The following is a 25,377-nucleotide window of genomic DNA, read 5'->3' as shown; positions in this document are numbered from 1 at the left end:
TTTTCTTTTGCCCAAAAGTAAGACATGGATGCTACTGTTTTTGTTGAAGACAGGGCTCCAAGTAGCCCAGGGCAGCCTCAAACTTGCCCTGTAGCCAAGAATGACTTGGTCCTCCTGTCTCCACTTTCTGTTGAGTCTAAAGTGTGTGCCCCACATGCGTCACAGCATATGCTGTGCTGGGGACTGAACCTGTGGACTTGTGCATCTCAGGAGAGCATCCCACTAACTTAACTACATGTTCAATCCATGCTTGCTACCTTTTAAGAACAACTGATTCAACATCCTGCTTTAGGGTCATCAAACTTTACAATTGGAAAGAAATTTTGCTAATCATTTTGTTTGCTCCTTTCTTTCATGAGGAAGGTGAGAAAAAAATAAGTTAAAATACTTGGATACCTGGAAGATTCTAGAAAAAAAAAAAGAAAAAAGAATGTTCCCATTCTGATAGCCTTTACTAGATGTGTATTGCTTGTGATTTAAACAAACAAACAAACAAACAAACAAACAAACAAACACACCCTTATGCATGCAAACATGCTTTAAAATTTATATTTAGCTTTCTCCAATACATTTTTGCCAGCTTTCTCAGATTCAAGATATGCTATTTGAATACAGAGAGTATTATGTAATGCTTCTATCTGGCACATCCGAAATATGCTTTTTTTCCCCCAAGTCCTTCTCAGAAAAGCAAGCTGTCTTCTGCATTTCTTCAATGTAAGAATGGAAGATGAATGTGGACCAGAGGAGAGGAATCAGTCCGAAAAAGCCATCACAGGAGATGTCTGTGGCTTTCTGATGGAGCCATGCTCACAGCCTCACACACTGGACGTGTTATCAGACAAGCACATTTTCCCTCGAGTTTGCATCCCCATAGGCATTGTCACACTAGCATGGAACTTACAGGTGAGAAGTCATGCCATGTAGATAAGTAATAACCAAATGACCTAACAAATGGTGCTAAGCAGGCTTTTTCTCAGCTGTGTCACTGTCAAATCCTCTCTGTTCACTGGTGGGTGCTTAGCAACATCCCCTTAACATATCAGTGGTGAGTAGCACACCTCCAGTTGTAACAACCAGAACAATCTGCCCCAAACTGCCAGATGGCCTAGAAACACACACACACACACACACACACACACACACACACACACACACACAGACACACACACGATTAGTCCAAGTTAACACCTGGTATGAAATAAAGCTGCTTTCTTGTGATAAAAGCAAAACAAACAAACAAAAAAGAACTAAAAAATAAAACCCCAATTGGGTTTTTGATATTTTCTTCTCGGAAATCAATGAAATGCTGAGATACAGAGACTCTGTCACATAAATTTCATGGGAATTCTCTCTGTGGACAGGCATGATACCCTTGCCTATAATCCCAGTGATCAAGACACTGAGACAGGAAGACCCTAAACTGAAGGATGAGCCAGATGATAAACTAAAGACCAGACTGGACTACAGAGCAAAAACAAACAAGCAAACAAACAAACAAGCAAGCAAGCACATCCTTTGCTGCAGTGGGCTTCCTAAACTGTTTTGGTGTTTGCAGAGGCTTGCTCTCTTTCAACGCTATGATTTTGATCCACCCATACTTCATAACTAACTTCAAAAATCACCTGGCTGCACGGTCCTTTTTCTTTGATGGGTATTTCTGTGATTTCTGAAGGCACTGTCAAATTCTTTCTGGTATACAGCATCCTTCCCAAACAAGTGCAACATGTAAAGTTTCATGGCAAATGTTCCTTTCATCCTTACCCTACAGGGAAGGACATTAAGAAGGGTCAGGACCCAGTGCAAGTGTGTGTTAGAAAATAAATGGGTTTTATGTTGTGAGAGACTTCACAGAAGGAGAGAATATGGAGGTGAATCAAGACCAGGACTTGTGTGTTGGGGCGGGGTGGAGGGAGAACAAAGTTGGGAGTCTTAGTAAGACAAAAGCTGACATCGGCGGTCTATTAATTACATGTCTATACAGCAACCTGGAAATAGTTCCTAGAAGCATTTTTAAAGCTTCCTGAAGCTTTTACCGCCCTTTGAGCTGTCACTGAACACTTCCTTGTCTGTCTGTTCGGCCTCCTCAACATCAAGTTCTGTGAAGGAGAAGCCTTTAATACCCTGAAACCCTCAGATATTTTATGTGGAACGAGCAGATGACAGGAAAACGGAAATGCCGGAAGTCAGGAAGGCTGGGGGAAACAGGTGTTCTCAGATGTGCTATTAATAGTGTCACCATGACAACAGTTGTAGAGGAATCTAGCAGTATGTATCAAAGCCCATAAAAGAAATGAATCTCACTAGATCGATCCAGGTGTGCAATTTCGTTGGACTTCATTTTAAGGGAACAATCACGGGCTATGCTCATAGATCTGTAAGGTAGGGTGATGTATCCAGTATTGCATAGCAAGGAGGTAGCAAGTGAACTGGGAGCAGGCTGGCGAGTACAGAGTCCTGGTCTCCTCACACTGGGATGACAAGGGAGCAGGCTGGGGAGTACAGAGTCCTGGTCTCCTCACAGTGGGATGACAAGGGAGCAGGCTGGGGAGTCCTGGTGCTACGGAAGCATCTGTTCAGGGCTGGGGAGAAGCCTTAGTGGGAAAGGCACTTGCTACGAAGCCTAAGCATCTGAGCTTGATACTTCTAACCCACATTGTGGGAGGATCTAATTGACTCTGAAACGTTGTCCTCTAACCAACACACACACACACACACACACACACACACACACACACACACACACACACACACACAGAGAGAGAGAGAGAGAGAGAGAGAGAGAGAGAGAGAGAGGGTCTTACTCTGTAGCAGGGCTGATCTTCACAGGAATTCTCCTCCCTCAGCCATCTGAGTGCTGGGATTACAGGGGTGATCTTTGATTTCTTTACACTGCTGTAAATGTGTCCAAACTGATAGAATACATACGTACTGTGGCTTTAATGTGAAGAGCCAGGTGTGATGATGTCTCATGTCTCTAATCTCAGCATTTTGGGAGACTCGGGCAGGAGGGGCCTTGAGTTTGAGGCCAGCCTACATTAAAGGATAAAACTGTCTCCAAAACAAAACACAGGGGGGAAAGTATATAAAGAATGAAAACAAGGAACAAGCCTTTGGTTCCTGGGTACTGTGCACAGACAGTGCTCTCCGTATCTCCCTTTGTGGATGTTGGGTTTTCTAGCATTAGAGCAACCTAACAGCTTTAACGCTTTGAACATCTGAAATGGGGAAGCCGCTATGACTATGACGTATGACTCTAGTCAGACATACCACCTCTCTTATTATTTAAAACCAATTCTTAATAAAACCTATGAATATTAACCTGTCCTTAGTTTTCCAACGTTTAGGATATATATAAAACAATCACATTTTGACAAACAGGGGCTCTTCAAATGTGATGTCTGGCAAGGATTTCGTCCCGGAGTCTAATAGCAGAGCCTGTAGGCTTCACTCCTGAGCTACACTGCTACACAGGTGTAGTTTTGAGCCCGCACAAGTGATTTTGGATCATGTGGAGTACGAGTAAAAGGTTTTCATGGAAAGATGGTCTTAGGAGGTCTAGCCACAGTGTAGAAATCTTTCTTATATAGACCTAAAAGTATTTTTGTTGATGATTCATAATATGAGAGAAAATAGTACAATTCACATGGTTATTTAAAATTTTCAATCAAACACAGGGCTATCTTCCCAATAGGAAACTTATTCCTGGTGAACACATCAAGTTTTCAGCTTCACAGTGAGTGGTACTGCCAAGTACAGAGAAACACGGAACACGTCACCAGAGCACCCGCTCAGTTATTAACACAGTGGCCAGCTGACGTTTATTTATTTGACAGTGGATGACCAAGAAGCAAAAATGTATTACCAAATGTGGACAACCAAGAAGCAAAAGTGTATTACCAAATGTGGACAAAGCATGTAACTGACATAAGTTTTAATGGGATCAAATGAAATATATTTCTGATTGCATTAAGACACACACATACATTGTTAGACAAACAGACGCTGAACTGACGGCGGGAAGGTCTTGCAGTGGAACTTGGGTGGTCAGTATTCTCCTATTTTCACGCCTTATATGAAGAGAAGAAGAAAAGTGATACACAGAGGCCTGATAGATTATTTCTTTTCAGTAGTGGTGAACAAGGTCAAACCAAAGGACAGCAGGCAAGACACAGACACTGGCTCCCACAGCGAGAGGTGTGTGGTAGGAACAGTGAACTCCTGAGAGCATCCCACTGCCTTCTCACATGATGGCTCAGTCCTTTTTATTTTCAACAACCATGTAATTGAAATTTCGTCATGAATTGGGACTTAAAAAAAATCCTAACAAAATCCTGGGTTCTGTATGGAAACATTTTTGTGCAATACAGTTATTAAATACTCACAAGGTAGCCTATGCTTTAATAATAAAGATCTTTGATACTAAAGTTTTTTATTTCTGCTAGCTTCTACTTAACCATTCTTCCAGAAGTTATTTTTATACATATTTATTCATTATTCAACACATTCTGTAAAATATAAGAACTAATGTAGATTCTCAAGGTCATATGCGGTGACAGATTACAGGGACACACTGATTCCTTGTTGCATACAAGTTACATATAAGAAACATGGCTGGCACATTTCAGTGATCCATGCAGAGTAGGCTCACACAAAAACCAAACCAAACCAAACCAATAAAAACCAATTAAACAACAGTCAGCCATGAAAACTTACACTCCCAGTCACCAACAGGCGTAACAGCAGAGACACCAGCACTGACAGCTTCGTTAGAACCGTGCTGGGCTCAGTCAGTTCTGTGAGATGGACCAGAAAGACACCGGCAACCAGGAATTTTCCTGGCTCTCAACACTGAGTTCAGACTAAACTCTCCTCACATGGCTTTTCCCTATACCGCAGGCATTTCAGGCTTCAAATAAAAACAATCGACCTTCACCGAAAAGCTGAAAATTGTCTCTTGTGAGTCTCTGGAAGCAGCTTGCTGTAGGGCCTTGAGGCAAATGCCAGGGCTCAAACAAACTGAGGAGCAGTCTCGAGATGTAAACAATAATGTCACCATCTTGGACAAAAGCTCTTCACAGGAAATCCTATCCCGGTAAGGCCAACTTCTTGGCTTTTGAAGGTCCATGTGTTTTATATTCTAGAAGTACCGCATATGGTTTTTTTGTTTCTATTATAGAGACTTATGGACTAGATAAAAGTTCATAGTGTTGCTTGAAAAAAAAAACCAAAAATAAAACCAAAAACACACAGCATGGAGAAGCCACTGAAAACCCAGCGCGGTGTTTTGGGCTTGTCTTTGTTTCCGGTTCACATTTTACTTTTATGGTTGGCATACGGAAAACCAAACTGGGAAATCATAATGTTGGAGTACTTTAAGGGCATGCCGTCGTAGATGTTAACGAGCTTATTTATACAGTAGGATCTCTGCAGAAAGTGCTCCGCCCGGTGCCACATTCCGGAATACCCGTTGGTTTCTTTTTCCAAGTTGACCATGTTTATGGGTTTCACGAATATCCCTGAAGGCTTGCCAGTGTGCCTGGTGACGAGGAAATTCATAGCGATGTCGTCACAGTTCTGCGTCTCATCGATCAGCGCGTGGACGGCTGCAGGCTGCTTCTGGAAGAGTTCCAGGTATTTGCTGTTGAAGAAGGAGGCTCCGATGAGCACCATGGAGTACTGGTCGCCATTCCCGGGCCCCGGTGTCTGCAGCTCAAAGCCTCCGTAACTGTAGATCCCGGAGGAAGTAGAGACGTGCTTTCTAGGTACAAATCCTATGATCTGATCAGGAAATTGCTGAAAAGAGGAGGAAAAGGAACAGTTAAGTGTGGTGTTTCTTTGGAGCAGACATGGATAAAGACGCTTGTGTATGACAGAGGATGATGGGCAGAGGATAAAGGCAAAGAAGTACCATTAGCCAATCCAGATACTGAAAAATCTCCCAGGCTGGAGAAAGGCACCAAGTAGGATGGGGTGGGGGATGGGGAGGAGGGGGATGGGGGTGGGGTGGTTAACAGGCATGTGTAGGCACAAGTGACTGTCCAAATGGTGAAGACATGCAGGGCACTGACCAGGCTCATCCACAGCCACATACTCCTCGTCAATGGATAGAAATCACTCTTGATACTTTATGAATAAAACTTAAAACACCATTTGTATTTCTTTATTCTGTTCAAGCTGTTCTAACCAATCACATTCTTCGTACTGTACCTGATGCTATCTTTATATTTATGACAGGCTGTTTTTTTTTTTTTTTTTGTTTTTTTGTTTTTTAACCTTTAAGTGGAAGCCTCGTAGATGAAGCACTATTAAGAACGTTTTGCCTGAAGATGGCCTAGCCAGCCATCTTTGGGAAGAGAGGCCCCTTGGTCTTGCAAACTTTATATGCCCCAGTACAGGGGAACGCCAGGGCCAAGAAGTGGGAGTGGGTGGGTAGGGGAGCAGGAAGGGGGGAGGGTATAGGGGGCTTTCAGGATAGCATTTGAAATGTAAATGAAGAAAATATCTAATAAAAAAGTAATTAACAACAACAACAATAAAAGAACGTTTTGCCTAAAAAGATGTCGTTTTGGGGGCAGGAAAAAAACCTGTTAGCACAGAAAAAAGTACAATTCATTGATCAATATGTTAGGCATGAAATTAAAAGCAGCAGCTTTTAGAAGGCTGGCATGGACACAGTGCTGTCACCACCTGCCCTTCGAGTCCCATGGTGCTATGTGGCCTTAGGGAGGACTTACTGCAAATATAATCAACTAGGATAGCACAATATTTAATCAAGAAGATCTGCACACAGTTCTGGACTCAGGCAATCTGCAACATAGCTTGCGAAGCCCAACTATTATTAGTATATGCTCAGTGGGAGAGCCAGCAGGCCACTTATGCCGGCTCACTCAAGCTGGCACTTAGGGACAACCAAGCCAAAACAAACACCTGCCGCCACAACGGTACACACAGAATTAGGACCTCAGGATTTCTCGACACGGGCTCAACTCGTATGCGATTTTGTTGAGGCGATACATGGTTTCTTGTAGAACAAGCTTCTCACATCGTTAGTACACAGATACATTTGCCAGCTGAGACAAGATGGTCTAGGGAAAACTTTGCTGCATTGTAGTCTTGGCTGCACCAGATCCTTTCATTGTTCTTGGGAAGCTAATTCCATTTTTATTTCCCATTTCAAGAAGATGTTAAGCCAAGATGTTAAGATGTTAAGTTTCATGCTATCTTAAGTAAGCTCTGAAAATCTCCATTGGGCTATGACGACTATGGTTTTATTGGGCTATGGTTTTAGATACTGTACTGTCTTAGTAGCCTCCATTAAAAAGCTAAGCTGCCCAGGCTAGGTATCACATAGATAAAACTTTACCCATATGGTGTCATAAAAAAAAAAAAAAAAAAAAAAAGCAACATTACCTGCCAAATTGAGAAAGCGAAAACAAGGTCCTGGGCACTAATGAGTGTGTCATCGTCTACCATCAACACCGCTGCGATGGAAAGGAAAAAAGAGACACTGAACTGTGTGGAAATGAATGCAAAACTCAGGAAGATACCGTTGTGGTTGTGTCTATACAGACCACTCAAGCTGACCACTTTCTAACCCAATTACGGGATCAAAAACATATTCTTAAAGAGATTTGTCTCCAACAGGGGAAAACAAAATCTGCCTGAAGGAAAAATACCACCATGCAATTATAACACATCCACTCAGAAACTAATGAACACGTAACAAAGCCAACATACTTAAAAAAAAAAAAAATCACACGCCGGAGAAACTGTTGAACAGGGGAAGGAAAGAATGTCACACATAACGTTAAGGTAAATGTCACTGTGCTGGCTTTACGTCAACTTGAGTTGAGAGTAGGGAGCCTTAATTGAGAAAATGCCTCTATAAACCAGGATGGAAGCCAGCCTGGAGGGCATTGTCTTAACTAGTGATTGACAGGGGAGGGCCCAGCCCACTGTGGGTGGGGCTACTCCCTGGACTGGTAGCCCTGAGTTCTATAAAAAAACAAGCTGAGCAAGCCTATAAGCAATACCCCCCTCCATAGCCTCTGCTTCAGCCCTTGCCTTCAGACTCCTGTGCTGACTCCTTCAATGATGAACAGTGATGTGGAAACGTTAGCCAAATAAACCATTGCATTTGGTCATGGTGTTTCATCACAGCAATAGTAACCCCCCCAACACACACACACACACACACACACACACACACACACACACACACACACACACGCCACGCGAGCTGCCTGTTGGAAATCTGGAAATGGCTTAAGCGTTTTAAAGTGCCTTTCTAACAACCTCCCTGAGAGCCGGAAGTCCGCCCACACACCCACCGGAGCCCTGTCAGACCCTGTCAGATCCAGCTTTGACTCACCGTTGGTCTCCACTTCAGGGAAGACCTGGAGTCGGTTTCTCATTTTGTTTGCTGTTTGTGGTTTGAAGATGACAGGGATCGGGTGAGGCCCTAGAGAATTCCACAACTCCTCTGGGCCCTTCTCTCCCACATTGTTCCACACCACGATCACCTTGTGCAGACTCGGTACTGCCTGGTAATGATTTAAGAGTCTTAGTAAGAGGTCTGTTCTGTTGTATGTCTGCATGATGAGGGTGAATGAATCCAGGGCCGACTTGCTCGGGGATTTGATCTCCCTACGCAGAGTGAGCATCTTGTCTTCTTTGATGTTGGGGAGTAAGTTGGTCAAAGCCCCCGCTACCAGCAGCAACACAAGGATGACCACCAGGGAGAACCGGAGCACTCGAATCCCCATGACTCTTCCCGGAAGTTTGCAGATGTGGCAACCCCTGGAGTAGAGACGGCAATAAAATACAGTCATTATGTTTCAGTTAAGTCACTGACCACTCTTGTCAGGGATTTACATTCATTTGTAAAGTGATTTGGCCTGACAAATATTAAAAAAATGTGGTCTTACATTCTCTTAAAAATATATGTTTGTCAATTCTTTAAGAAGGTCATACAATGTATTTTGATCATATGCATTTCCCACTCCTCCCCGTAGCTCCTCCCAGATCCACCACCATTTCCCACATCACTTCAGGTCATCCTTTTGTTTTTTAAGAAGAACCCACTGTTGGGGTAACCTTTTTGCCCATTGTGTGAAGGTTGTCTTTGTATTATTCCATTGCCTATTGCTATAGTGCAGAGAGCTGAGGACTGGGGGGGATTTGGTACTGCTGAGGGATCACCTGCCTCAGTGTTTTGTGAACATTCACCTTCCTCACTTGGTGCATGGCTTAATAAAGAGCTGATGAGCTATTGTTAGTCAGGAAAGAGAAGGTGGGACTTCTGGGGTGAGAGAGAGTCTCATGGAGAAGACCAGGCTCAAGGACATTTGCTAGTAGGACACCAAGGTGGTCAGATGTACCAGGGCTGAGAGAGAGTTAAAGAACTAGCCATGTGACGGGTTGTAAGCTAAGATAATAAGATTAAGTCAGCCCAGCTAGCTGAGAGGTAGTTTAACCTAAGGCCTAAGGAATAATAAAAATTAGTAAGTCTCTGTGTTATTATTCACATCACTGGTGAGTCCAGAAAGTCCCACTATAATCCACAGAGTCCGATTTGTGCTGACCATATGTGCCCAAGTTTGGGTCTACTCCTTGAGTATAGTTCACCTCCAGGGGCCAAACCCTTCCAAAGAAAATGAAAAACATGTCCCTCTCACCCTGATGCATCAACTATCAATAGCTTTCAGGGCTGGGAAGTCACTGGCCCCTCCCACTCATTATAAGAATGCTGTCTGGCTTGATATTGTGCAGGTAGTAACCACAGGCACTCCTTTCCTCTTCCTCCTCCTCCTTTCCCCCCCTTTCTCCTCCCCCTTTGTCTTCCTCCATCTTCTTCTCATTTGATAGTTTAGATAACTTATGAGGATTCGATAACTTTTCTGGAGCTATTAAACAATTTGAATAATAGCACTAGGTTTCATATCCAGAGAATCCATGCCTATATATATGCCAAGCTGCTCCAGACTGTAGGCTGTGCTGTTCTGCCAGGATTCACATGATCGTTGAAGTAGGGGATCATGGTAATTTGAATGAAAATAGCCCCTTTAGGCACTATATTTGCATGCTTTGTTCCCAGTTGATGAACTGTTTGGGACGATAGGAGCTGTGTGGCCTTGTTGGAGGAGTGTGTCAATGGGAATGGGCACTGAAGCTTCAAAAGCCCCCTACCAGCTTCCCCCTCTTTTCCTCTTTTCCCTCTCTCACCCCACTCTCTCACCCCCATCTATGATTCTGTCTGCCTGGTATCTACAGACATCAGAGTGTAAAGTTCTCAGCTACTTCTCCAGCACCACCCCTGCCCACCTGCAGTCATGCTCCCCACACCATGAGAACTAACCCTCTGAAATTGTAGGCAAGATCCCAATAAAATGTTTTCTTTTGTGAGAGTTACCTTGGCCATGGTGTCTGTTACTGCAATGGAAGAGTAACGAAGACGGGGGGGGGGGGTTGTATTTCCACAGGACCAGGTCTCACAGCATAGACCACAAGGTATGGTGATGCACATTGCAATCCCAGCATTCAAGAGGCTGAGGCAGGAGGATGGCATGTTCCAAGACAGCCTGGGCTACATAATACATACTAAGATCCTACCTCTAACAAAACAGACCAGGCTTCCCAAGCTAACCATGGAATAGTAGCAGTGAACACAACTGAAGAAAATAGCTTGGATCCTCCCTAGTTAGAAGGTTCTAACTAATCAACGTCTCCAATGTACAGGCTAAATCGTACTGTCAGTTTTACAGACTGAGACATGATTTTTCTGTCTCTACACATTGTCATTTCCTGGACTGCTACCTCCTGCACTGATGGTTTTTAATTAACCCTGCCTCTGGTTTCTGACAATTTATTACCCCACAAACCTACACTGAGCTTTTCAGGTATATCCTTACGTTATTTTGGTAACTGTCTCGAATCCATTTTGTCAATACGTGACTCCAGCTTGTCATAGCTGTAGCCACGTTATGTGCACACCCACCCACCCACCCACCCACACACACAGAAAAAGAGAATATGTGATTATTATTACTAGTGTATTTGTTTTGAGTCAGGGTCTTGGGATATAGCCCAGGCTGGCCTTAAGTTGCATATAACCTAGACTAACCTCAAACTTGAGGTACCTTGTCTCCTGGGTCTGGTACTGTAACTGTATTATTCCTCATGACTTTGATCCATTTTTTTTAACCTCACTGAAACTCTTTTCCTAGATGACATAGCAGACACATTATTTATTGCTCAAAACTGATAAAGAATGAAGAAGCTCTTAGAAGCTCTTGCTGAAAATCAACCCATGGTTATAGCATGGGAATCGTCCAGAGTGATGACACTACTCTCTTTAATACAGAACTGCCTTTATGTACCGGGCTCTGCTCTTTTTCACTTTCTTAGAAAGGCACAGTGGTGTTCGTACACAGACCATATCTAAGGTCTTCATTCACTTCTGTGGTTGAACTCAGGCAACTGCAGCTAGGCCATTGTCCCACAAGCAACCCCTTAGACTTGTCTAAGCAATCTGTCAGTCTGCAAAGAGGACACCTTACAACAGGGTTTGGTTCAAATAACCACCATACTCCTAAAGACCTCATTTCATGTGTTTTTTTCCCCCATTAATATATTTATTTATGTTACATCCTGATCACAGCCCATGCTTCCCCCACCCCACATCCCATCCTCCTCTCCCATTCTCCTCTGAGAGGGGAGCCCCACCCATCACCCCACCCTGGCACATCAAGTCACTGCAGCACTAGGTGCATCCTCTCCCACTGAGGCCAGACAAGGCAGCCCAGAAGGGAAACAGGATCCACAGGCAGGCAACAGAATCAGGGACAGCCTCCGCTCCAGTTGTTGGGGATTCCGCATGAATATCAAGCTGCACATCTGTTACATATGTTGGGGGAGGGGGATAGGTCCTGCCTGTGTATGGTCTTTAGTTGGTGGTCCAGTCTCTGGAAGCCCCCAAAGGTCCAGGTTATTTGACTCTGTTGGTCTTCTTATAGAGTTCCTATCCCCTTCTGGTCCCTCAATCCTTCCCCCAACTCTTTCACAATACCCTGAGCAATGGTAGAAAGATTTCTCTAAGTCAAGGGCAAAGAGAAAGTACACATAGAATGTTTTCATAGCTTCCCTTTAAGTTTCTGAGATTGGACAGCTCAGGGAAGGCATTCCCTGATGGGACAGCATGATGGGTCACAGGCAGCTTAATTTATGTTTATTTTTTGAGAGAGGGCCTCTCTCTATGTAGCCCAGGCTGACCTTGAATGCACAGTCCTCCTGCCTCAGTGTCCTGGGTTCTCTGACCACAGAAATGCACTATCATGCCTGGCCTTGGGAAGAGCTTATTATCCACACGGACAAGTCACAAAAGCTCTCGTGTTTCCAGTCCAGACTTGAAAAGCAGTATGATTTTGACAGAAAGACTTTCGCAGAATCTTCCAGGGTATTTGGTCTTAAACTATGTTCTGCGGTTTGTTCTATTAAGAAAAGCAATTTTGTGTCTCTTCCTCTATTACGGGCTCACTTCTAAGGTATAAATAAATTAGTAACATCAGCCTTCATGCAATTACTCTTTGAGGATGGTAATCTAAGGCTTTAAAGCCAAACATTTCCATTCCATGCACTTTCTTACTAACATAGCACACGCTGCTAAGAAAACCAACCAAAGACACAGGAATTACTAATCTTGATTCCAAAGGCTTGAAAAATTCTTTTAGCACTGAATTTAAAAGTGGGCCTCATAAAACACATGTTCAGTTATGCATGGTCACTTATAAACACACTCAGGGTTAAACAAGGTTTTGCCAACTGCATTCCAGGACTCTAGAATTAAGAGCTTTGTGCTGCTTTAGGGAGCTAAGTCAAAACGACATATTCTTAAACCCAGAAGTGTTTCTACCCACTCACTCCCTGTCACTCCAGTCTGGGAAAAGTAAAGGAGATTAATTACTATAGATAATTGTAAACTGTAGACAATGTCAACCATGCTCTGGACTGACAGCGTCCCTTTCATTTATACGCCTAAGCTGGAGTCCGTCCCCTGTGCCGTCACACAGGTTTCCTTCAAGCACCTTCTAATCCCCTACCTTACCTGTATCTGAAAGGCTTCTGGAGATCTGAATAATTGATGTCTTTCGAGATAGATCGTAAATATTTCATTTGGCATTTATTAAATAATGCACCTCAATTAAATTATGCAAATTTAAATTTTTGCATGGAGGAGCAAAAGAGAAAGGACTTTCCAAACTTCAGTACAAGGGGCGCACTACCTTGAGAATAGCTGAAGTCAAGCACTCTCTGATGCACTCTGAAGAACAGTTCAAGCTTTCTATTTTTTGTCATTTCTGGAGGCCACATCACCTAATCCACAGCTTGTGCTCTCAGTGGGACATAGACAAACGCATCAGCGAGATGTGAAGGCTCGAGTGGTAAAGCTGGCCACCTGGCTCTTGCTCTCAATCCTGCTACTTACGGTCAAAGTCTACCATGTGTGGATAGCTCCTCTGAGCTATAGTTGAAAAATGGAGGAATCCTTGGCCCAGCAGAACTTCCTCTTCTCTACCTTCCCTGGGGAGCCCCAACCCCCACATCTACCTGAGGAATGTCACATAATCCTTTGCAAGATTGCAGGTTCAACTTCCTGGCAGCCTCTCCATGCAAATGAGGTATGACCTTAAACATCAGCCAATGAAACTTCATCCTAAGAAGAACCCCTTCCCACTTTCCAAGGTTTATCTAGTCCCTGTCCACCCTAAGAAACTGTATGTGCCTATTCTGTTTCATTGAATATCTTTAGCTCTTTGAAGCTCACCTAAAAGAACTGTAGCACTAACGTTCTGTAACCCTGGTACCTTTAGAGACCTCCCTCCAGCATCCACTGCCAGACCAGGATCCTGCTGACCCACCCATTCCAGACTTTGCTTCATCCTCTCGACCCCTCTGTGTGCATCCAGGGCCCAGACACCCCAGGGGGAAGACTTGGACCTCGGAACTTGGCACTGTTCCATCCATCCCTGCTTGATGTGCAGCAGAGCCTGGACACCACAGGGGAAGAAGCAAAACACAGAACCACACTGTCTCATCCAAGGTGAATCTTATAGCTTCCTCTGCCCCCTTCTTTTGAGACAGTCTCTCTATGTTGCCCTGGATGCTCTGAACTCATTTTGTACCAGACTGCGCTTGAACTCAGAGATCCACTTGCCTCTGCCTCCCTGGCACTGAGTCTAAAGGCGTGCATCACTAAACTCCCCAGCTCATAGCTCTTAGTCTGTTTTCTACCTTTCTCTCACCCGGACAACCACACTAGATGAGATACAACCCTTAAACACTGCAAACATAAAACTACAACATCCTTCTTGTCTCTGAAAAGATAAAATCAAGGTTCTCCCAGTGATTATTTCTACTTGCACATATGCTCACATCGTAGCTCTCTGTAGTAAAGAGCACATCCTTTTGGTTATTTTGATAAACTGTTATCCTACGCCAGAGGTATTCTAACCAGGGATTATTGTACCATCCAGGCAATAGCTGGCCAAGTCTGGAGACGTTTTGGGGTTGTAATAATGGAGGTGGAGATAATGTTTGCTATCTAGAGGGAAGATGTCAGGGGTACTGCTAAACACATCACAATGAGCAGGATGGCCCCCACAACAGAGTCTTGTCTAGCCTGTTATGCCCAAACTTCCAAGGTGGGAAAGCTTGAGTGTTCCTTTTAGTTGGTAAGCCATGGCTCTTTGTTATGTGCAAACACGGGATAATATTTACTTGCCTCATTGCATAGATTTAGGGTCTAGGGAGAAACACTTGCCTAGCATCCTGCAGCCACATTGGGATACACAGCAGCAGCAACAGAGCTAGGGCAAGCTTTTCTGGAGAGCATGCCTGTCTACTGTGGTATGGCTGTCACTAAAGTAAATTAATTCTTTGTGTACCAAAACATTCTTATAGCTGCAGCGTGATGTTACATTGCATACCATACACCCATCTAAAGGGACATGACCAGAGTGCTCTTCTAATATCCTCACAGGGTTTTTGGAAACATGACATTTTGTTTTTCTGGTTTTTTGTTTTTGCTTTTGTTTTTGTCTTTAAGATGGGTCCTTGCCAGGTAACCCAGATTGGCCTCAAATTCTAACTTGTGCTCCCTCCGCATCCTGAGTGCTGACAACGCACGTAAGCGCCAATGATTTATTTTTGAAACACTTTCAGTGTCCCAAGGGAACTCAGAACAGTCTCTTCAACTCCCATTAATCTCTTCCTTCCCTAGCCCCAGAAAACCACAAATGTATGTTCTGTCTCAATGAGTTTGCCTATTTTAGTCATTTCTATGAATGGAACTATACATTATATGGCTTTTTAAAAAAAAATCTTATTCCTTTTACCTAGCAAAATTACTTTAAAATTTCATACACATATGTAGGCATCTCTTTTTTGGCATGTGTATGTATGTAATGTGTGTGTGTGTGTGTGTGCATGTGCATCTTGAGTGTGGGTAGGCACACCTGTGTATGAACTCCAGGCACTAGGTGTCTTCCTCAATTATTATCCACTTTATTAACTGAGGCAGGTTCTCTTACTGACCCAGGAACTTGCAGATTTGGCTAATCTAGCTAGCCAGCTTGCCCCAGGGACTCTATCTCTGCCTCTGAAGGGAGCACAGGGATTGGAGGGGGGCAAAACACACCTGCCTGACATTTACTTAGGCTCTGGAGACCCTCATATTTGCACTGTAAGCACTAAATAGTGAGGCATCTTCCTGGTACCCTCCTCCCCACTCTATTCTCACTGCTAGATAACACTCTATTACACAGAGATTTCACATTTTGTTTTCCTGCTCATCGATGGCTGGGCACTTTGGTTGTTTCCACATTCGGGTTATTATCGATATTGCTGCCGAGAACATTTGTGAGCAAATGTTTATGCAGACATTTGTTATCATTTCTCGTGGGTGAATGCTGGACAGTGGGATTACTGAGTTATGGTGGGAGGATGTTTAAACTTCTGAGTGAAGTGGTTTCTGGGCGATCATTATTGTAATTTTTAAAAAATGAGGACATAAGGTAAAGGGAGAAAGAAAACAGTACACAGTAAAGGAACTGTGAGTTACAAATACATGGATATATTGAGACAGAAAGGGAGATCTGAATTTTCTAAGACTCTATTTCTCAATGGTCACCAGAAGCAGTACTGCTGTTGGATTCTTTTCTTGGGGTTGGCTTCTTCAGAATGGAGGAGCAATAATTATGCAGAGAGAAGCTGCAAACAAATATGCCAGGATGGAGCAGGAACAACAACAACAACAGCAACAACAGCAACAACAACAAAAATGTCCTCTGGCTCATCAGGTAGGAACACAGTGAGCATCTTGGCACCAGACGACGAGGATCTGCCGCGTTCATCTTGTGCCACAGATGGTAGGAGACTGATAACGGTTCTGCCATTTCGCTGCGAGATCTGCCCGATACAGCACAGACTGTTTCTTTTTGGGCTCCTTCTCCAGGATATGTACTCGCATAAAAACTGATGATTACAGACTACAGATGCTCAAAAAAAGGCCTTCGTCAGCCAGGCCTTTTTTCCCCCCACCATCCCAAGGTGGAACGCAGAGGAAGACTCAAAATGTGGGCCTTCTGTCTACAGACGTGCAAGATGAGAGCTGGGAGAGACAGCTGCCCATCGCCTAGCAGCCTAGCAGCTCCTGGCTAGGTATATTGCATGCAAATAGCACCGTTCAAACTGAGACAAAGGGGCAAGCCCGCATCTGTATTTGCCCTTTACCTATAGCGTACTTCCTTCTGCCCAGGTGAATAAACGTCTACTCGATTCTTGTAACTCTCCCTCGGTGCTGTCCATCCGTGTGCTCCCTGGAACTCCAGACATGGAGACAGGCACCATTTCCTATATTACAACTGCATCCCATCACTCTTTCCAGAGTGGATGTACCTCCTCTACTACATTTATTCTGTGTGGGGAGTGGCCCTTGTCATGCACGGGGAGGTGAGAAGACAACTTGTGGGAGTTATTTTTCTCCTGTGTGAGTCCTGGGCACCGTGCTCAGGTTGCCAGGCTTTTACTTGCGGAACCATCTCACGGTCCCACTGTGTGGCAACATTTTGAGGACACTGGTGGCAATCTTTAGGAAGCACAATAACATCTGGCTCACTGCCTGAGTCTGTAACTGTGCTGTAACTTCAAAACGTTGAATGGACTGAGGGGCTCTATGATGAAATTGCCCTAACTTGGGTTAGAGACATCATTTAGAGGTTAAGAGCACTGGGTGCCTTTCCAGAGTTTTCAATTTCCAGCAACCACTGGGCGGCTCACAACCATCTGTGATGTGGTCGGATGCCATCTTCTGGCATGCAGGCATCCATGCAGATAGAGCACTCATATGTTAAATAAATCAATTTCCAATTGCCCTAATTTTTGCAACAGATGACTAAAAAGTTAACAGAATACATTCAAATATAAATTAGGTCTCATCAACAGGGCACTCAAGAAATGTTTCCTTACGTAAAAGACCTGGGCGGTCACCGTTAGATGATGGGACAAAAGAGTCATAAATGGGACCTCAAGCCCAAGCCACACAGGCAGCTTTTCTGCTTTCAACACCAGAACTGGGACTTGCTTGGTCAGAGAACACAGATGCTCAGGAAAGGGCGTTCATCTGCCAGGAGATAAACTCATCTCAGAGCGGAAGGAAGGGCTCAGTGAGAACTTGGGCTTTGCTTCTCTCTACACACATACATGCACAGGTGGTAGCCAAGGTGCTTGAGTAATAGACAGCCCAAGCCTCTGGCTAGTTTTGTTTTCATTTGCAACCCTGACCCTACGCTCATCTTTCTGGGGTTATTCTGAATTGAAATATTTTTTACTATCTCAGTTTCTACAGGAACTCTTGGTGAACAAACGTATTTGTCCTGGGGGTGGGGGTGGGGGGAGTGGGAATTCACCATCTGTTAGACACCATCATCCTTTCCCCAGAGGTTTAGTAGGTCCTTACCTCCTAGACACTAACTAGGAAGTGTCTGACTGACCAAATTTAAGCAGACAAAATTCTCACCTACATGACTGTTACAGTTTGGTCCTGAGCTGCCTTTCATAGGTTCATGTGACTGAACACTGAGTCTAGAGGTAGCGGCACTCTTTAGGGCGACTGTGGAGCCTTTAGGAAGTGGGGTCTATCTAGAGGAAGTAGAATCATTCAAGGGTAGGCCTTATGGGTTATCCATCCTCCTGGGTCCAGTAGACCTCTGTCTCCTTGCTGGCCACATGTAATGAGCAGCACGGACCAACCACCATGGAACTACCTCTGCCATGCCCTTCCCTCTCATGATGAACTGTAACCCCCCAAACAGCCAAAATGAATCCTTCTTCCATCAAGATTGTTTCTATGAGCTATAAAGTCATGAATACACTGACTGATTAATATTTAGTTTGGGATCTTAAAAGTAATGAAACTATAGACTTTATTGCCCCATAATGAGTTTTTCCATTAAAATTTTAAGCAAGATAAAATAGAATTTACTGCAATCTGAATTTTTCCCTGGGTGTTTTAGAGTAGCTTAGGAAGATTTATTTATTTCTATGCATGTGAGTGTTTGCCTGTATGGTGTTTATATGCACAATATGCACACCTGATGCCCATGGAGGCCAGAAGCACATCAGAGCTCTTGCCAGACAGTTGTGGACTGTCATGCGCGTGCTGGGAACTGAACCTCTGGAAGAGCAGCCAGTGCTCATAAACACTGTGCCGTCTCTCTGACACCAGGAGATTTTGAGGATTTTGCCCACATTCAGGAATTCCTTCTTGTCACTGTTACTTTAGAAATGCTACCCAGCTCTTTTTATGTTCTGTCACTCTGTCCTCTCACTTTATCCCAACGAAGCTTCACTTCTGTGACTTGCTTTGCAAGTCTAAACATCCCAAAAATATTTTGCTATTTTGTATTCATAATAAACTACAAAACCTAGGATACACACACACACACATACACACACAAAGATACAAATAAAAGAGGGCTTGTATAGCTGTGCCTTGAGACCTTTCCATGCTTATGAACAGTCAATCATATAGTTAATAAATATTGATCATCTAAGTCATGGACTAAAGTGAGCCATGTTTTCACGTAACAGTTTACACACACATGAAGGCACAGATGATCATTGATTTCCACCTAAACACTATCCTTTAGAAGGCCCAATTCTGCCTTAGTACTTTTAAAAAATTGGTTATTTTATTTATTTACATTTCAAATGTCAGCCCCCTTCCCAGTTTCCCATCCGCAATCCCCACCCCCCATTTTTAGTTCATTTTTGAAACCATAGTTCTGAAACAGAAACAATACAACTTTATTTTTTAAAAAAATCTCTCTGTGTACAGCATCGCTTTTGACTGGGTAAACGCTGCTGTACCCGACCATCCTGCAGCACGGGCAGTAAGAAAATCATTTCTGCGCCGATTACAACACATCCGAGCCCGCTGCTGTGGACAGCCAGGCGGAGTGAGCCATTTCGTTAGAGATAAATCGAGTTAGAGGGAATAACACCGACAGCTTTCGAAGCAGGGCATCAGTCACGAGACACCTGTGTCTCCATTTCCCTTCCTGCTCTCCCCAGCCTGGCCGCACCAAAGATTGCTCATCAGTCTGATGAATAAATTCCCGTTCTTCCTTCTCCCCCTTCCTCCTTAAAACATCATATTTTCAACCCAGCTCCCGGGAGCCAAAAGCAATAACTAGAATTTATTTATCAGTGACTTATGGAGAAATAAACATAAAAATGTATAAACTGTTTTTAATGCACAGCCTGCCTCCTCCAACCTAGCCATTTATCATTGAGGCACACAGGAGGTCCTCTGGAGTGTCAAAGTGCACAGGTGTAAACTATTGTAGCTAAAAAGTATTCCTAGCCTTACTCTTTCTCTTGGAATTGTGATTAAGTGACAATTAAGAGGATAATAATGTGTTGGGAGATGGCCAATTTAATGCAAGCATACTAGAAGAGGCTCAAAGAGTGGCCTTATTCCTAAGAAAAACATCACAAACTCGTACAAGGACCCAAGGCATCAATGGATACTAAGCACTAAGCTCGAAACAGAACAGCATTTTTAGCCCAGCAGAGTCTAATGCAAAATTAGTTTGAGAAGTGGGTCAGAAAGAAGTCAAGTCCATCTGCAAAGCCTTAATTTTTTGCCATTTCAGAACACTGGTGCTTTTCATTTGAACCTCTACCTGTTTTAGTAATAGAAGATTGGAGACGAGGAGAGCAAGTTTGTTAGGCGACAACCCCCTGGACTGTCCTGCAAAGCTTTCCCTCCTAGCTGAAACTTCCAAAGTCACTTCTTGAAGAGAAACAGATTCATGCATATGAAATATGGCTTGTAAGTATTTCAGATACTAAGCCTAAGATGGAGTTCTCCCATTCGTGTGAGATTTTTCTCTTTAGTGGGGAAAGGTCACACACTCCAGGGTGCTCTATCCTGTCAACAAATACTTATAGGCTCTTACCATGTGACCAGCACTGAGCGGCAGACATAGCTCCTGCCCTCACCAGCTGTCTGAGCTTTCCTCCCTTTACATCAGACAATGGTTCCAACCGATAGCACTTCTAGTTTTTGAAGAGGAAAAAAAATAAATAGGCACACTTCATTTTGTAAATTCAATAGCTGGGACAGAATATGAAAAGTAATTCCTGCAGCACAGACAGAGTGGTGGGCCAGAATCAAACCCCCAACTCTCCCAGGAGCCACTCTGTATTCTCTCTGTGTTTTACAGGACTCTGTTTTCAGTTTTATTACAGACAGCAAGAGTATTCCACATAGAAAGGTACCGGAGGCGGAAGCGTACACTCAAGTGACAGGGTGCATACTTAGTGTGTACGTGAAGCCACAGGCTCAATCCTTAGATAAACTGATAAAAACAGATGCTACATTTAGTCTTAGCTACAAGGCCAACACAAGGTGGCTCAATCCTAGAAAGGCTTCCATCCATGTTAAAATAAAGGAAGGAAGGAAGGAAGGAAGGAAGGAAGGAAGGAAGGAAAGAAGGAAGGAAGGAAGGAAAGAAGAGGAAGGAAGGAAAGGAGGGAGGGAGGGAGGGAGGGAAGGAGAGAGAGAGAGAGAGAGAGAGAGAGAGAGAGAGAGAGAGAGAAAAGGAAAGGAAGAAAGCAAGCAAGGAACCACAAGTATTGATTTTATCCTAACATCTGTACTATGATTTTAGTGGATCCACCTTAAAAGAGGTGTTATGGTATTTTTCTCATAAGTCCTGGTCCCAGCCAGAGTTTTTATTTGTATTTTTGGAGACAGGGTCTCATTATACAGCCAAGACTGGCATAAAATTCACGGTCCTCATAGCCTAGCCTCTTTAGGGCTGGGACTGCTTCCATGCCTGCTAGAACTTTTAGTTTCAAGAAAACAAATCAATCAATGTAGAAAATCTGAACTAAGCCAGATATGTTGACCTGCCTTTGATCCAAGGACTCGTAGAGCCAGAAGCAGGCAGATCCCTGTGAGTTAAGAGGCCAACTTGATATGCATACTGAGTGGCTTCTTAGCTAGTCAGGGCTACAGAGTGAGGCCCTGTGTCAACCATTAACAGCAACAACAACAACATCCAAACGATAAACAACCTAAGACTAAAATAATGGTATTTCACCAATGTCATATAAGTCTATTTACAATAGAAAACAAGACAAAACAAACAAAAACACCAGTCACCCAAGCGTCCATGGATGAATAAATACGCATCCATTTGGGAAGTACACATACAATGTGTATACCATTTAACTCCACCTCAAAAGGGAATTTAAACTATGTGAAACAAACTCTCACACAAAAGGGACAGCTACTGTATGCTCCCACTTACATGTGATATTTAGTGCAGCCAAACTCACAGAAACATGATGAACACTCATGGTTGCCGAGCACTGGGAGCAGGTGGAGGAGGATGGTTTTATCTGGAGATCAGTTATACAACAACATAAAAATACTTGAGACTACAGAACCGCAAGAACGATTAAGATGACACATTATGTTAGATGTATTTTACTGGGATTTTTAGTTGTTGTTTTTTAAAGAGACAGAACCTGTGACTTACCTCATCATATTATTAATTTTTTATAGCAGCATTCTTTATGACTTCAGTACTTCAGTGGAACAGGCTCTCTTGATACTATTAAAAGACAGCAAAGAATTTTCTGTGATGTTTTCAGTGACTTTTAAATGGAAAAAAAAAACCTGCTATTCTAGGTTCTAAAAATGACATTTGGGGACTGAGGTAGATAGTGTTTTCTTGTTGGCTGATGCTAACACTGCAGCGCTTTTGTCTTTAGATTTCTCTGGAGGGTCCAGAAACAGTAAACAGAGACTGTCCCAACTGATGCATCTGAAACCAGGGCACACACATCTCAAAGTGACGCCGAGGACTGTGAATATAATTTGCATCACTAGTTAATTCCTAGACTCACGTTCATCTTTACTCTTACCCTCTATTACAGCTCCCTTTTAAAACAACACTTCATAGGACAACAATCTGATGTATCTAATAAAGCATGGGTCTAAAATAGGGTTGCAGATAAACGCCACACGGATTACTGAGGTTGACAGATGGCACCCTTGTCATTCTTGCTGTCTGTTACCGGAAAGGACTCAGAACAGGAGGAATGTCCGTCCTTTCATCTTCTCTGCTTTCATATTTCAATCTTCAACCACACAACTAACCACGCCATACAGCGCGTTCATCTAAAGCGACTAACTGAATAGATACATAAGTATTTAAAATAGAGATACACTTATTAATTTAAGAACATTTATTACTGTATCTATTCTGTAGTCTTCTCTAGCCATTTAGTCTTTGTAATGCACAACGGACCTATGACTGGAGACTTCCCAAGTACCTCGTGTGACTGCAGGCTTGCTTAAACACTGACCACCAACACAGAGCTAAGGAATCAAAATCGTTGTGCGCCCAACTCCTTCTTTTAATGATAAGAATTACTGCGGGAGTAAGATGAATGGGTGAGCACAGGCAGAAAGGCTCATCGAGCAATAGCTGTTGTCTCTGTTCACTGTTTCAAATTCATCGCTGCTGCACAACTTAAAGACTGCACCATCTAAAATACCGATGGGTTTGCCTTTCTCCCCACCTCCCTCTCTTCACATTAATTTGTCCTCTCCATAAAACTCTCCCCGGAGAAGAACTCTCACTTATCTTGCTTTATAGTCTGGACACCCAACACATACAAGATAATCTCCAAATGATAACTGAGTTCTATTTTGACGTGTGGGACGTGTGTTAACATGTGGGACATATGTTAACCTATGTGTAGGTTAACATGAACAGGATAGATATTATTTAAAGATTACAAAAAGAAGTGAGGCACAGTAGAAACAACTTTTCCTGGTTTAAAGAGTGTCCTTCTGTCCTTTATACTGCAAACGAAAATGCCTTTAACGCTGATTGGCCTTTATGCTGTCCAGGGCTAAGGATTAAAAAATAGCATGGCCACAGTCAGAAGGGAGAAGATCTTCAAGAGCAGATCTACCTTATATCGTAACAAATCTAGGAAACTGATAAAGCTGAAATTAAATTTCTTTAATGCCTTTCAAAACTATTCAATAACAGGTAATATGGGTTCCTCCCTATCTATGCCAGCTAAGCAACTTCGGATTTACAACAGTGCAAGATGGAATACAGAATTTATTTCCAAAGGCAGGATAAAAACCACATAGGCTCAAATTGCAGGTGACCTTAATGAGAAGGCTGGAAATCCATTGCTGAAACTTGATTATTTTGATATACCATCCCCACCATCATACTTAAATAAAGCAGTCTTCAAGGGGGAAAAAATCAATTGCAATAGCTATTTTGCCTTAAACGACCTCGTCTGCAGTCAGTTCTGGCTTCCTCAGCAATGCAGTAGGGTAGAATTGAAAAACTGCTCTGAACAACAACAACAGAGTAGCCTTTAAAAAGTAAATGCTACTAATTGAGAATATTTGCTTACATGACAATAATGGTCCAAGAAAGGCAAAGACAAAAGAGACATGTTTGTCCTAGAACTTATAGAATCAAGCCGTTTGTTACCAGCAGTTTTTAAAGAGGAACATTAAAAAAAAATCAAGATCTATTTTCAAAAATCTAAATTACAGAATAAATCCTTCCTACCCACAAAGTTCCAAGAACGAGGGCAAAACAAGCAGAGGTCCCAAATGGAAAGATAAAATCAATGAAAGAGAATTTCACAGTTGCCTCACCTCTAGTGCAGAAGATTGCAGCGGGGCCAGCGGGTTTATTTGCAGCTTGGTTAGCATAAATCGAAAGGAGAGTCTCCTTTGCTTGCCTCTTTTCCACCCCTTTCCTAAACCGGGCTTCCAACCTCTCTGCCCGTCCAATTGATAACCTAGGAAATGCGCCGCCTGCAAAGTGAGTGCCTGGAGCAGGGGACAGTTCCTGAGTGGCCACCCCTCCCTCGCTTTGGGTGACGCTCCACTTCCTGTTAGGCAAAAAGGCTTTCCCAAGAAGCTCGGTTTTGTAGTTTCCAAGCCACCTCCCCAAACCAGACCCCCTTTCCGGGTTTCCCCTTCTAGGTAATAACTTTTAATCATTCACGTGATCGGCCAGCTGACCTTGTCTAAACAATCCCCTAGAAAGATGCTGGAGAGTGTCTCTCTAGCCAGCCCAGGCCCACAAGGCTCATCCCCAGCCTCCCACCCAACAGGCTTGTATCTGCACCTCCTGAAATGGACCATAGTGACAGCTACTGTCTTGGGGGTGACAAGGATGCTAAAGGAACCTGTCTGCGGTTGCCTTCAGGGCTACAACCGAATGAGGTTGCAGGGGAGAAACAGCAAGAAGCGGACCTCAAGGCCATAGTCTATGGCCCTCTTCCTAAAGGACGTTTTAAAATACCTTTAAGTGTTTCTTTTGCAAAGCACTCAACGATCGCGTCCCGCGTGACGGTTTCCGCGGGTGGGGGTGGACTCCCTTAGCGTTGACCTCGGGAAGCCATTCTCGCACATCCCGTGCAGTGGCGGCGCAGCACGTGGCCGCCTGGGCTTTTCAGTGATGCTGCCTAAGGCACAGCGGGGATTTGAGGTCCTTTAGGGGGTTAATGCTGAAGGAGCAGGAGCGGGCTGCACTGCATCCGGGGACGATAGTGATGGGCGATCTGGGTGGGTGACAGCGGGCCCTGAACCAGTCAGCCACGTCTGCAGAGAGCCAGCAGGGGTATCTTTCGTGAGTTCAGGAGATAGGACCCCTAGCTCAGCTAGAGATAGATCCCCAAGCTTTCAGCTCGGACTTTCCGCAGCCCCCAAGCCCCGCCTCCTCCCCGTAAGCCCCTCCCCTGCCGGAGTCCCCGCCC

The 25,377-nt window shown here is 43.7% G+C and overlaps 1 protein-coding gene across 6 annotated transcripts; it reads right to left on the bottom strand.

Annotated features, from left to right (window-relative positions):
• Positions 1–3,788: 3,788 nt before the first annotated feature.
• On the bottom strand, positions 3,789–25,357 carry Extl2 (exostosin-like glycosyltransferase 2). 6 transcript variants are annotated; one of them, XM_030252739.1, is made up of 7 exons: positions 24,924–25,354; positions 22,110–22,184; positions 21,879–21,969; positions 20,520–20,619; positions 8,372–8,799; positions 7,411–7,481; positions 3,789–5,793 (listed from the first exon to the last, which is right to left on the bottom strand). In XM_030252739.1, exons 5-7 carry the CDS (start codon positions 8,763–8,765, stop codon positions 5,308–5,310), a joined length of 951 nt encoding a protein of 316 aa, XP_030108599.1. In that variant the 5' UTR covers positions 8,766–8,799; positions 20,520–20,619; positions 21,879–21,969; positions 22,110–22,184; positions 24,924–25,354; the 3' UTR covers positions 3,789–5,307. The 6 variants fall into 6 exon arrangements, with proteins under 6 accessions (XP_030108599.1, XP_011238479.1, XP_017175163.1 ...); XM_011240177.3 differs by lacking the exon at positions 20,520–20,619; XM_017319674.1 differs by lacking the exons at positions 20,520–20,619; positions 24,924–25,354 and adding an exon at positions 24,269–24,597.
• Positions 25,358–25,377: the final 20 nt, after the last annotated feature.

Source organism: Mus musculus, chromosome 3 (assembly GCF_000001635.26).
Source record: "Mus musculus strain C57BL/6J chromosome 3, GRCm38.p6 C57BL/6J".
NCBI lineage: Eukaryota > Metazoa > Chordata > Mammalia > Rodentia > Muridae > Mus > Mus musculus.
This window is presented reverse-complemented; position numbering and strand designations above follow the sequence as displayed.

Excerpts from the sequence above, each read along its gene's own strand:
- Extl2 (NM_021388.4), bottom strand. Across the intron at positions 7,482-8,371 it reads CCCTGAAGTGGAGACCAACG|CGGTGTTGATGGTAGACGAT; the intron begins GTGAGTCAAAGC and ends TTTCCATCGCAG. Across the intron at positions 5,794-7,410 it reads TCGCTTTCTCAATTTGGCAG|CAATTTCCTGATCAGATCAT; the intron begins GTAATGTTGCTT and ends TCCTCTTTTCAG.